The sequence below is a fragment of the Pinus tabuliformis genome, chromosome 9, assembly GCF_031772625.1.
Source record: "Pinus tabuliformis cultivar Carrire ecotype Pingquan chromosome 9, CPIR1, whole genome shotgun sequence".
NCBI classification, from domain to species: Eukaryota; Viridiplantae; Streptophyta; class Pinopsida; order Pinales; family Pinaceae; genus Pinus; species Pinus tabuliformis.
Genome location: NC_142307.1, coordinates 1709805812 through 1709819065, shown reverse-complemented (window position 1 = coordinate 1709819065; position 13254 = coordinate 1709805812). Strand labels below are relative to the sequence as shown.

Genomic DNA, 13254 nt, shown 5'->3' with positions numbered 1-13254 from the left:
ATGCGAATTCCTTGTTGAATGTAGTAAATAATGTTGGATGTAAATGTAGCAGGTTGAATGAAAATTCTGCTTTCTTGTGGCATAAACGACTAGGTCATATATCCAAAGAAAGAATGATGAGATTAGTAAGTAATGAAATTTTGTCAAATTTGGACTTTAGTGATCTAGAATTATGTGTGGGTTGTATTAAAGGTAAACAAACCAAACATAATAAGAAAGGAGCCACTAGAAGCAGCCAGCTTCTTGAAATAATACACACTGATATTTGCGGACCTATGGACACTCCAGCCTTTAATGGAGAAAAGTATTTCATCACTTTCATTGACGATTTTTCCCGTTATGGTTATGTCTATTTGCTTCATGAAAAATCTCAATCTGTGAATGTCCTTGAGACGTTTGTAAAGGAAGTTGAGAGGCAATTAGATAAAAAGGTGAAAATCATAAGGTCTGATAGAGGTGGTGAATATTATGGTAAATATAATGAGTCAGGCCAGTGTCCAGGTCCATTTGCAAAATTCCTCGAAAGTCATGGCATATGTGCGCAATACACAATGCCAGGTACACCACAGCAAAATGGTGTAGCAGAAAGGCGCAATAGGACGTTAATGGATATGATTAGGAGTATGATGTCAGATTCTACACTACCTAAGAATTTGTGGTCGTATGCTCTCAAAACCGCTAACTATTTGTTGAATAGGGTTCCTAGTAAAGCTGTTCAAAAGACTCCTTTTGAGTTATGGACTAACAGGAAAGCTAGCTTAAGACACCTGCATGTTTGGGGTTGTCCAGCGGAAGCGAGAATTTATAATCCACATGAAAAGAAATTAGATTCTCGAACGATCAGTGGGTATTTCTTAGGTTACCCTGAGAAATCTAAAGGGTATGTGTTTTACTGTCCTAATCATAGTCCAAGAATTGTAGAAACTGGTAATGCAAGATTCATTGAGAATGGTGAAGTCAGTGGGAGTACTAGAAGAGAAATAGTAGAAATAAAGGAAACAAGGGTAAATGTTACATTGCCTAGAATAGTTCCTCCATCTACTATTACTCCAAATGTTGTTCCAGCTGTTGTAGAACAGCATGATGATAATGAACAACATATAAATGAAGAAGTACTTCCTGAAGGAAATGACTTACATAATACTGATATGCATGAACCACAACAAGTAGCATTAAGAAGACCTCAAAGAAATCGTAGGTCAGCTATTTCTGATGATTATGTGGTTTATATGCAAGAATCAGATTATGATATTGGAATCAATAAGGATCCAGTTTCGTTTTCACATGCTGTAGAAAGTAAAGAGTCAAAGGAATGGATTAATGCCATGAAAGAAGAAATGAAATCCATGCAACATAATGAAGTTTGGGATCTCGTTGAGTTACCACATGGCTGTAAAAGAGTCGGATGCAAATGGGTTTTTAAAACCAAACACGACTCTAGTGGTAATATCGAACGGTATAAAGCTAGACTTGTTGCTAAGGGTTACACTCAGAAAGATGGTGTTGATTACAAGGAGACATTTTCTCCTGTTTCGAAAAAGGACTCACTAAGAATAATAATGGCATTAGTAGCTCATTATGATTTGGAGTTGCATCAAATGGATGTGAAAACAGCCTTTCTGAATGGAGATCTTGATGAGGATGTTTATATGGATCAACCTGAGGGTTTTTCTGTAGAAGGTAAAGAACAATTGGTGTGTAAACTTAAGAAGTCAATATATGGGCTTAAACAAGCATCCCGGCAATGGTATATTAAGTTCAATACCATTATTACATCTTTTGGTTTTAAGGAAAATACGGTTGATCACTGTATATACCAAAAGATCAGTGGGAGCAAGTTTATTTTTCTGGTCCTTTATGTTGATGACATCTTGCTTGCTGCAAATAATTTAAGTATATTGCATGAGACTAAGGAATTTCTCTCAACGAACTTTGAAATGAAAGATATGGGAGAGGCATCCTATGTGATTGGAATAGAAATATTCCGTGATTGATCACAAGGAATATTGGGATTGTCTCAGAAAGGATATGTCGAAAGGATTCTAGAGAGATTTGGAATGAGTAAGTGTTCACCTGGAATAGTTCCTGTACAGAAAGGTGATAAATTCAATCTCATGCAATGTCCTAAGAATGATGTTGAACGAAAGGAAATGGAATCAATTCCATATGCATCTGTTGTTGGTAGCCTAATGTATGCTCAAACCTGTACTAGACCGGATATCAGCTTTGCGGTCGGTATGTTAGGGAGGTATCAAAGTAATCCAGGAAGGGAACATTGGCAAGCTGCAAAGAAAGTTTTGAGGTACTTACAAGGCACGAAAGATTACATGCTCATGTATAGAAGATCCAATGAATCAGAGGTGATTGGATATAGTGATTCAGATTTTGTTGGATGCATCGATACTAGAAAATCGACTTTTGGTTACCTGTTTATGTTTGCTCAAGGCGCCATATCATGGAAAAGTGCGAAACAGACTATCGTTGCTTCATCCACTATGGAGGCAGAATTTGTGGCATGTTTTGAAGCCACAATTCATGCATTATGGTTCCGGAACTTTATTTCAGGACTTGCGGTTGTCGACACCATTAGCAAGCCGCTGAAAATTTATTGTGATAACTCTGCAGCAGTATTTTTCTCAAAGAACGACAAGTACTCTAAAGGTGCCAAACATATAGAACTGAAGTATCTTGTTGTGAAAGATGAGGTTCAGAAACAAAGAGTGTCAATCATGCACATCAGGACAGAACTTATGATTGCAGACCCTTTGACGAAAGGGTTACAACCAAAACAATTTAAGGAACATGTTCAAAGAATGGGTCTTGGTTGTATTAATAATAATTGATGTGTGACATTCTGAGCTCTTTTATGTGTTTCTGATATACAATTATGTGTCTCTTGTTTTAATGTAGTAGTACATATTTTATGTAATTTTAAACAAGAAAGAGTCTTATAAAGATATTATGTTTAATCATTATGATATAAGACATTATGTGGACCATTATGCTGTTTTATATAAATTATGAGTATGAATTGATGGATTGCTGGTATTGTAGTATATGGAAGGGAATGCATTGAATTAATAGTGCACAACCGCCATAACTCTCAGCAATTTATCATAGTATGATGTTCAACACTTAATATTATGAATAGTCGGGTCAAGTGGGAGAATGTTAGAAGTCTGCTATTGGAAACAGCAAATGCTTTTAACGTTAAAGCAGTTTCTAATCTTAATGTGACCCGATCTAATCTTAAAGCATTTAGATCTTATCTTAAAGCAGTTTCTAATCTAAAGCATTAGATCTTAAGCGTTGAATTGGTATATGATGGACGTACCAGATTAGAGTTAAATAATATATAAAGGATTGGGTCCTCTCTCTCCCACACAAGAGTTGTATTCTTCTCCATCAAGAAACACATAATGGAAGTGAGGGCAAGAGGAGAGAAACCGAATTCTGAGAAGAAGACAGAAGACAGAAGATGGCAGCCATTACATCTTCCGTTGTTAGTCAAGGTATGTCATCTTAAACAATAGATCATATTAAGTTTTGTTAGTGAAATATTCGGTATTGAAAGATCTCAAAGACAATAAGAAGTTTTACATTTGGCCCATAATAATTTGAGTGGACCAATTCCTAAGGAGCTTTCCAAGATTGATTAGAGGCTTTACGTACACTCCAAACACAATGCATTTGAAACGCTGACATAATTGTACCATGAAACAACATTTAGTTATAAATTACATTAGACTCAAAATTTATTTCCAACCTTCTTGTTGATCTGAAATCTCAATCAAACTCTAAATAAAGCCACAGAAAAAACTAACTTGCTTGGAAATGTGAAGATCACACAATTCATTTTATGTAGTTGGAAATGTGTGGTGATTTCTCCAACCAATGGTTTATTTGGGTAATCTTATCATTACTTGTTATCATGAGAGTTGTTGTCATCATTATTATCATGATGCTTTGTGCTAGCAAAATTTATGCCTCTGAAATCAAATCATTCAACCAAGAGTGCAACCACTCTTCTTATTTTCTGATAGTGTTTCACTGTTTAATATCAAGTAATGTTTGGCAATTTTTTTCTTCAAGCACAACTTCAGTCATCGTATTCAAAGTGATGAGCCATTGCACTCTCAGCAAATGTAGCTTGATTTATCATCTTGTGGGATTTTCATATTGGTCAGTCAATTTGTGGTCTGAAGTAATACTAAGATTATATATTTTATGTCCAGCAAACAAAGCCAAGGGGAAAAGAATTTGCAAGTATATTGTTGTTGAGAGAAGTGATCTACCAACATCTAACCACAACTAATTTAGTATTTCCCTTTAGAACACAAGGAGTATCTGCATTATGTTATCTTTAAGCGAATTCATTTCAATTGCTTTGCTTATATATGTGATTCTCTTGTGATTTGACATATACACATTAGTTTTAAGTGTGAAATTATTCAAACAGATATACAAATGCCTTGTAAATGCAAAAATGAATTCACCATGAAATAGAAGTAATGATTTCATAGATATCCCATTGGACATTTCAGCATCCTTCTATGCACTAGAGATCATGTGCTTCATTTTATAAAGGAAAAAGAACAAAGTTGAATGGTGAAAAATATGATTTGCAAGTTCCTCCTGTTTTTGTTTAGCAAGGAAAGAAAATGGCCTGAAAGGGGAATTAGTACTGTGATGTTTTCATTAAAGAAATTGACAGTTGGGATCTTGATGTCAATGTCCAACCTAAGCCTTTGTTAAAAAGTAAGTGGGTGCTAAAATGACAAACTTGCAAGATTACATCCCAAAGAGATGAGGACCACCAAAATATTTTGACCTAGGAACTCAACCTACTCATCAGATACCTTATAAACTTGTCCATACTCCATACAAAAAAGAAAAAATATACCAAAAAAATAGCAAGAGACCAACCCCTATCTGCTCCTGTGGCCCACTCCGATTATTGGCCGAACCAAAACTGATTGTTTCATAAGGATGTGAGTGGACTAAAAATCCTTGAAAAAGGTCACCATCAAAGATAAGTTGGTCTATGAAAGATGCAATTGTCCTTTCCAGGAAGGATTTAAAAAGGATCAGCTTGGGATTTCGAAGAAATATGCATCCAAAAATAGCTTTCACGAATTGGGACAAACATTATAAATTTTGGTAATGCACTTGTCCAAACCCATGCTCCAACTACTTTAATGAGATTGATAACATAATCTATTCAAGTCATATCTTGGAAAAAAATTATAGTTGTGTTCTTGGCTGACATCTAGGAATATTATAACATGTCAAGGACAACGAAGAACACAAGGCCCGTTTATGAGTGTTAAAAATCAAGTCAGGAAGCTAAACCACATGCCAAATTCTCCAAAGGAAATAAACAAAAAAGAACTAGGTAACTATAGGAAGTATATCAGCTTTAGCCTTTGAGGCTAAAGTAACACCTCTAGTTATCTTTATTGCTCTGTGAAAAAGGTACTTTTCCTGTGTACAGTTGGTTTTATTTCCAAAGTATAGCTGCAATTTCTTGCAACTTATGAGGCAATGTCTCCTTGTTTGCACTTGTTTTGTTCAGATTAATATAATATTATTAACTTCATAGCAAGGAGTTCCACAAAAAATGTCCTCATAAATCTCAGGAGACTTTTCCACATAACTTAAATGATAAACTTTGTAAGATCAACTTGCAATTTCTCTATTGGTTCACTTCACACTCTACAAATCACTACTGAGAATGTGAGAATGCATATCTTATCAATGAGATACATTTTTTATTTTTTTTTGTACAGGAGTTCACAAACACCTTAGAATGGCCATCATATGCATTGATGAAAATGTTTTCTTGAACGTATATCCAATCAATGCCATGCAAATGCTAAGACTGTTCAGAGGCCTTTTGTACATTCCAAACACAATGCATTTGAAGTGCTGACATAATTGTACCATGAAACAACATTTAGTTATAAAGTACATTAGAATCAAAGTTTATTTCCAACCTTGTTGTTGATCTATAATCTCAATCAGGCTCTAAATAAAGCCACAAAACAAACTAACTTGCTTGGAAATTTGAAGGTCACACAATTCATTTTATTTAGTTGGAAAATGTGTGGTGATTGTTCCAACCATGGGTTTATTTTGGTAGTCTTATGATTACCCGTTATCACCAGAGTTGTTGTCATCATTATTATCACGATGCTTTGTGCTAGCAAAATTTTTTCCTCTGAAATCAAATCATTCAACCAAGAGTAAAACCACTCTTCTTCTTTGTCGATAGTGTTTCACTTTTTAATATCAAGTAATGTTTGGCAAAAAATTTCTTCAAGGACAACTTCAGTGATTGTATTCAAAGTGATGAGCCATTGCACTCTGAGAAAATGTAGCTTGATTTATCATCTTGTGGGATTTTCATATTGGTCAGTCAATTTTTGGTTTGAAGTAATACTAAGATTATATATTTTATGTCCAGCAAACAAAGCCAAGGGGAAAAGAATTTGCAAGTATACTGTTGTTGAGAGAAGTGATCTACCAACATCTAAGCACAACTAATTTAGTATTTCCCTTTAGAACACAAGGAGTATATGCATTATGTTATCTTTAAGTGAAATTATTCATTTCAATTTCTTTACTTACATCTGTGATTCTCTTATGATTTGACATATATGCATTAGTTTTAAGTGTGAAATTTTTCAAAGAGATATACAAATGCCTTGTAAATGCAAAAAATGGATTCACCAAGAAAGAGCAGTAATGATTACCTAGATATACCATTAGACATTTCAGTATCCTTCTATACACTAGAGATCATGTGCTTCATTTTAGAAAGGAAAAATAACAAAGTTGAATGGTGAAAAAGATGACTTACAAGTTCCTCATGTTTTTGTTTAGAAAGGAAAGAAAATGGCCTGAAAAGGGAATTAGTACTGTGATGTTTTCATTAAAGAAATTGATGGTTGGGATCTTGATGTCAATGTCCAAATTAAGCCTTTGTTAAAAAGTAAGTGGATGCTAAAATGAATAACTTGCAAGATTACCTCCTAAAGAGATGAGGACCACCAAAATATTTTGACCTAGGAACTCAACCTACTCCTCAGATACCTTATAAACTTGTCCAAACTCCATACAAAAAAAAAATTGCAAGAGACCAACCCTTATCTTCTCCTATGGCCCACTCTGATTGTTGGCCGAACCAAAACTGATTATTTCATAAGGATGTGAGTGGACTACAAATCCTTGAAACAGGTCACCATCAAAGATAAGTTGGTCTATGAAATATGCAATTGTCCTTTCCAGGAAGGATTTAAAAATAATTAGCTTAGGATTTCGAAGAAAGATGCATCAAAATATAGCTTTCATGAATTGGGACAGACATTATAAATTTTGGTAATGCACTTGTCCAAACCCATGCTCCAACTACTTTAATGAGATTGATAACATAATCTCTTCAAGTCATATCTTGGAAAAAAAATATAGTTGTGTTCTTGGTTGACATCTAGGAATATTATAACATGTCAAGGACAAGGAATAACACAAGGCTTGTTTATGAGTGTTAAAAATCAAGTCAGGAAGCTAAACCACATGCCAGATTCTCCAAAGGAAACAAACAAAAAAGAATTGGGTAACTACAGGCAGTATATCAGCTTTAGCCTCTGAGGCTAAAGTAACACCTCTAGTTGTCTTTATTGCTCTGTGAAAAAGGTACTTTTCCTGTGTACAGTTGGTTTTATTTCTAGAGTATAGCTACAATTTCTTGCAACTTATGAGGCAATGCCTCCTTGTTTGCACTTGTTTTGTTCATATTAATATAAGATTATTAACTTCACAGCAAGGAGTTCCACAAAAAATGCCCTCACAGATCTCACGAGACTTTTCCACACAGCTTAAAAGTTAAACTTTGTCAGATCAGCTTGCAATTTCTCTATTGGTTCACTTCACACTCTACAAATCACTACTGAGAATGTGAGAATGCATATCTTATCAATGAGATACATTTTTTTATTTATTTTGCACAGGAGTTCACAAACACCTTAAAATGGCCATCATATGCATGCACATTGATGAAAATGTTTTCTTGAATGTATATCCAATCAATGCCATGCAAATGCTAAGACTGATCAGAGGCCTTTTGTACACTCCAAACACAATGCATTTGAAGTGTTGACATAATTGTACCATGAAACAACATTTAGTTATAAAGTACATTAGACTCAAAATTTGTTTCCAACCTTGTTGTTGATCTAAAATCTCAATCAAACTCTAAATAAAGCCACAGAACAAACTAACTTGCTTGGAAATTTGAAGGTCACACAATTCATTTTATGTAGTTGGAAAATGTGTGGTGATTGTTCCAACCACGGGTTTATCTGGGTAATCTTATCATTACTCGTTATCACCAAAGTTGTCATCATTATTATCGCGATGCTTTGTGCTAGCAAAATTTCGACTTCCGAAATCAAATCATTCAACCAAGAGTAAAACCACTCTTCTTCTTTGTCAATAGTGTTTGACTTTTTAATATCAAGTAATGTTTCGCAATTTTTTTTCTTCAAGCACAACTTCAATCATCATATTCAAAGTGATGAGCCATTGCACTCTCACTAAATGTAGCTTGTTTTATCATCTTGTGGGATTTTCATATTGGTCAGTCAATTTGTGGTCTGAAGTAATACTAAGATTATATATTTTATGTCCAACAAACAAAGCCAAAGGGAAAATCATTTGCAAGTATATTGTTGTTGAGAGAAGTGATCTACCAACATCTAACCACAACTAATTTAGTATTTCCCCTTAGAACAAAAGGAGTATCTGCATTTTGTTATCTTTAAGCGAATTCATTTCAATTGCTTTGCTTATATATGTGATTCTCTTGTGATTTGACATATAGGCATTAGTTTTAAGTGTGAAATTCTTCAAACATATATACAAATGCCTTGTAAATGCAAAAAATGGATTCACCATGAAATAGTAGTAATGATTGCATAGATATCCCATTGGACATTTCAGTACAATCCAAGCTGAAGGCCAAACCACTTCCAACCTTGAGCATATAACATGATAAAATTATCAAGGAAAAGGTTAGTTTTCATTACATTCTTCATAAGGAGCAAAAACGAGAGAGGAATTGTGACCTCCAAATCCAAAAGAATTGGATAAAGCAACTTTAGGTTGTACAAATGTATCCATGCTATGAAGGAAGAACCAACAACTAAAGAGAATTTTGAATTAGTTTATACTTAAGTATTTTCTACATGTTAAAATTCCACATACAACAAAACAAAGAAAAATCGAAGTCTAGGTGCCAAATATTTTTCTCGATTGTCTAGGTTGATAGTAGGATGAACCCATCTCGTGTGAATGGCCTAAAAAATCCAGTTTGGTAGAATGATTATCATATACAAACATACGGGCATATGTTAATCATGGCATCAAGAACAAACTAGGTGTAAAGTTAACCAATATATTGGAACTCGTAAATAAATGGTTTCAAGTTTACACTTATGCAATTTATGTAACAATCATGGATACAAATACCATTTGAATCTAGAAAATCAAATGGAACGAAGAAGTAACTTATTTTTTTATATTTATGAGAAATAGGTAGGATTTTCTTTGACATTTGTTCCAACATTTTACTAGAATGACTTATACATTTTAGATCAACAACCTATAAATTCAAAAGGCCAACTTTCAAGAATTCTCCTTTCCACCCAAGTATCATATAGAAAAAGAGTTTGTACTTGTAATAGCTACATGCATCCTTCAAACTTATATTCTATTGTAGTAGACTTCAAACATTCCAATAGGATTATCATAGTTAAGCACAATAGTCACACAAGTCATGACCCATGCTCACATAAGTGGATCAAATCCCACCCCATGTCCATTAAAAATAAAAGGGGTGGTAGGTGCAAGGGGATACTCTATGATCCCAGAGGGAAAAAGTAGCATCATATGCTTGGTGCCTTGGGGTAGCACCAAACAATTTGACAACAGCATATGCCCTTTTGAGGGGTCTCCATTTGGAAAAGGAATCTAACGTAAGATCATTGATTGTCTTAGGTGATTCCTCGGTGATCATTAGAGCAATTCTTCGGAAAATGTCACCAGTGGATAGCAAGCTTGTTATAATCATAGCTTGAAAAACTAAAAAGGAGGCAAGCACATTAAGAAAAATATCATTCTACCATGTGAAGCAACAACTCAATGTAGAGGTTGATCTTTAGGTCAAGGAGGCCACCGAACTAACCAAAGGTGGGTTTGAAAAAAATTGGGTGCACTCACCATGCAACACCCACTAAGGTATTGGATTAAATTCACACATCAATCTGCATTTACTACCCTCATGATTCAGTATCAAACATACCAACTCCATTAGATTCGGATGAGAGCCTCTCTCACATGCAAGACTTAACAACAACCTTGTTTATTGAATGATTCAGTATGAAAATTTGTTGGTCGTGGCATAATTTGTCAGTTGAGACCTTCAAGAATCAGGTCCCCTCGTAACCAATTTCTCTATAATTTGTTTGGGGCCCTGGTTATTTTATTTCAATTTTGAGAATATTGCAAAGGATTGTAGTAAAGGTGATCACTTTGGCTTCAGCATTTTGGGTTTGGTTCTCCGGTTCTAGTGAAGGAAGTTTGTAAGGGCTTTGGAAGAGAGTGGTCTCTCAACTCTATTTCTCCAGGGCTTTCCCTTTCTTGTGTGTGTTCCATCTGGACTACTTGTTGCAGGGCATTTCTTGAGGATTTCATGGTGAAGGGTCTCTTGTCCTGGTTTTTGTCCTCTGTTGAGGATGCACAAGGTGTTTGTAGCCTTCTCCTTATTTCTCTTGAACCATGGCTCTCATTCTGGAATTGTCTTTTTTTCAACATGGTTTGGTTGGCAGAGTTTGGGGCTCTAAGCACAGACATGGAAAATAGAGAGGTATTGGAATTCAACAGGACTCTAAGGAGACACAAGGAATATATTTAGTCTAACATGACTTCATTGTTCTCTTTGTCTCTCAACATGCATCTATAGTGAATTTTCTAATTCCACAAAAAATGAGACTTGACAATTTGGAAGTCTAATAGAGTATGTTGCAGAATTTGGCACTCATCTTTGAAAGGACTCCATCTCCTCAACATCAAATAACAAATTCTCAGTTAATTATGCTCGAGTTGACTTCAATGTAGAAGAGATGGTTCACAAGCTAAAAGAACTGACGGATATCAAATATGATCTTTATTGGAAGCAAATGCTTATAAAAAAACACTCAAGACTTAATCACTCATAGTTGGATAGAATAAGCTTAATTCTCAAACAATATGTGCCAAAGAATAGGTAACCACATAAACATGAAGATAAGCATGAACTATTTAAGAAAAAAAGACAATAGTGGGTTCAATAATAAATCCCAGCTGAACTTACCAATTGGAATAATTGCAGCATTAGAGCCACCAGAGAGCATGGCATCCTATGCATGGAATGATTTGAAAAGAAATAGGATTAGACCCATGCAAGGAAATTAATATATTTTTTGCAAAAATAAATGCAGTGAATTGAAAAGGTCAAACAGCTTACAGCTTCACCCCACAAAATATGATTTGCAGCACTTATGGTGCAAAAATTGCTTGTAGCACAAGCAATGGATATGGAATAGTTTGGACCCATCCATCCCTGCAATAGGGGCATTCAACATGAAAATAATAAGTGTGTATCAAATTTATCCAATTCCAAACATTATTGAAAAGGTATCCAGAGTTTTTGACAAACCAAATCCATGGCCATCATTGTTGATCCCATATTTGTTGTTGCAAATGGTACACATAATGGGTTCATTTTCCTATAGGAAATCCTCAATGCTTCTACTGCATCATTGAAAACCTGATGCAATATTGACAGACAAGCAGCTAGAGTATAAGTACACGTAACCTACACCAAGATAGTCTATGCCATGATCATGGACCTGAATGTACCTTTAACTATCCAAAATCTATCTAGCTTACAAATTACAACTTTATAGAACATCAAAGCAGTATGTGTCTTATTTTATGTTTTCCAACATTATTGCCTTCCAAAATAACAACATTGTAAGATTACCTTCATTCCACCTAATGCAGAACCAATTACGACCCCACACTTTGCTTTGTCTAATTCTTTGAGGACATCTTCATTCATTCCACCATCTGCTACTACCTTTTTTCCAGTAGTAAGCAAGTAAAGCATGAATTTATCCATGCGTCTTGAAAACTTTGGTGCAACCCAACCATCTGTTGAAAATGACTTTATTTCACCATCTATTCTCTGGAGAACAAAACCGAGATATTCCAGTCAATATCATAGGCCATATACCTGGAAAAGTGATATTAAATTTCAACAAACACCTGCAACCAGTTTAGACATGTCTTCCTTTCATATCAAGTGGATCTAGATTTAATACTCCTTTTTCTTGCAACCTAAAGTTGGAAAAGTAAATCTAGATTTGATACTACATTTAATGACAACCCAGTGTCAGAAATTCAATCAGTTTGAACTAGTGATCTAGTTTCCTATAAAATACTATGATCATGTTCATTTGACTGACCACCCACTGAACTATAATATATCTCTAGCTAGTTTCCAGCATGGGGCATATAGGTTATATAAGACTATCAATGGCTCAATGTCACTTGGTTTATTAGCAACATAACTTAGTCTATAAGCAGCACATGAGAGAAAGAAAAATGTAGAAACAATTACAGTTGGAAAGTCTAAGCAATCAAAGCTCTCAATTTCACTAATAGCACTCTGTCCCTGAAGAATATTCTCATAGAAAGTATTTGGATCATGACCAAGGGAAGTGACCACTCCCATTCCAGTCACAACTACCCTCCTTGGCTTAGTAGCAATTTTAGTTTTTTCTTGTACAACCTTCACAGGTTGCAGAGCAATGGCCATTGCTTTGCCTGCAAGTTAATTAAAGTGTGTTAGATAGCAACTATCGGAGAACCTTGAGAACCCCCAACCTGAATCTCGCATTTAATTACCTTTGTTGCTCATTTTTAGAGTCATTTGCGATAGGTTTTGCAAGGGAGGATTTCATAACTAACTTAACACCGGTCGAATCAATCCAATGGCCTAAGTTATTTCAATTGTCTAACACCCAAAATCAATGACACACAAAGACACAGGTGGCATGGGAGGGGAGTTCTTCCTAGAGGGAATGCCTTATGGCATTAAAATTATAAATCTAATTATAATTTTTTTCTTAATTTAGTTTATATAATACTTCA

General features: G+C 34.9%; 1 protein-coding gene across 1 annotated transcript; it reads right to left on the bottom strand.

Annotated features, from left to right (window-relative positions):
* Positions 1-9042: 9042 nt before the first annotated feature.
* On the bottom strand, positions 9043-13033 carry LOC149155522 (3-oxoacyl-[acyl-carrier-protein] synthase II, chloroplastic-like). The gene is made up of 8 exons (XM_089444444.1): positions 13009-13033; positions 12722-12927; positions 12083-12286; positions 11756-11866; positions 11564-11659; positions 11411-11456; positions 10035-10140; positions 9043-9181 (listed from the first exon to the last, which is right to left on the bottom strand). The coding sequence occupies exons 1-8, from the start codon at positions 13031-13033 to the stop codon at positions 9073-9075; spliced, it is 903 nt and encodes a 300-aa protein (XP_089300570.1). The 3' UTR covers positions 9043-9072.
* Between the last annotated feature and the right edge of the window lie 221 nt (positions 13034-13254).

What these genes read in the sequence shown, in the direction of transcription:
- LOC149155522 (XM_089444444.1), bottom strand. Translation starts at nt 13,033, where the DNA reads ATGACTCTAAAAATGAGCAACAAAG. An exon ending in TCTAAAAATGAGCAACAAAG is followed by an intron (nt 12,928 to 13,008) that starts GTAATTAAATGC and finishes ATTAACTTGCAG; the next exon opens with GCAAAGCAATGGCCATTGCT. An exon ending in CAATGATGGCCATGGATTTG is followed by an intron (nt 11,660 to 11,755) that starts GTTTGTCAAAAA and finishes CCCCTATTGCAG; the next exon opens with GGATGGATGGGTCCAAACTA.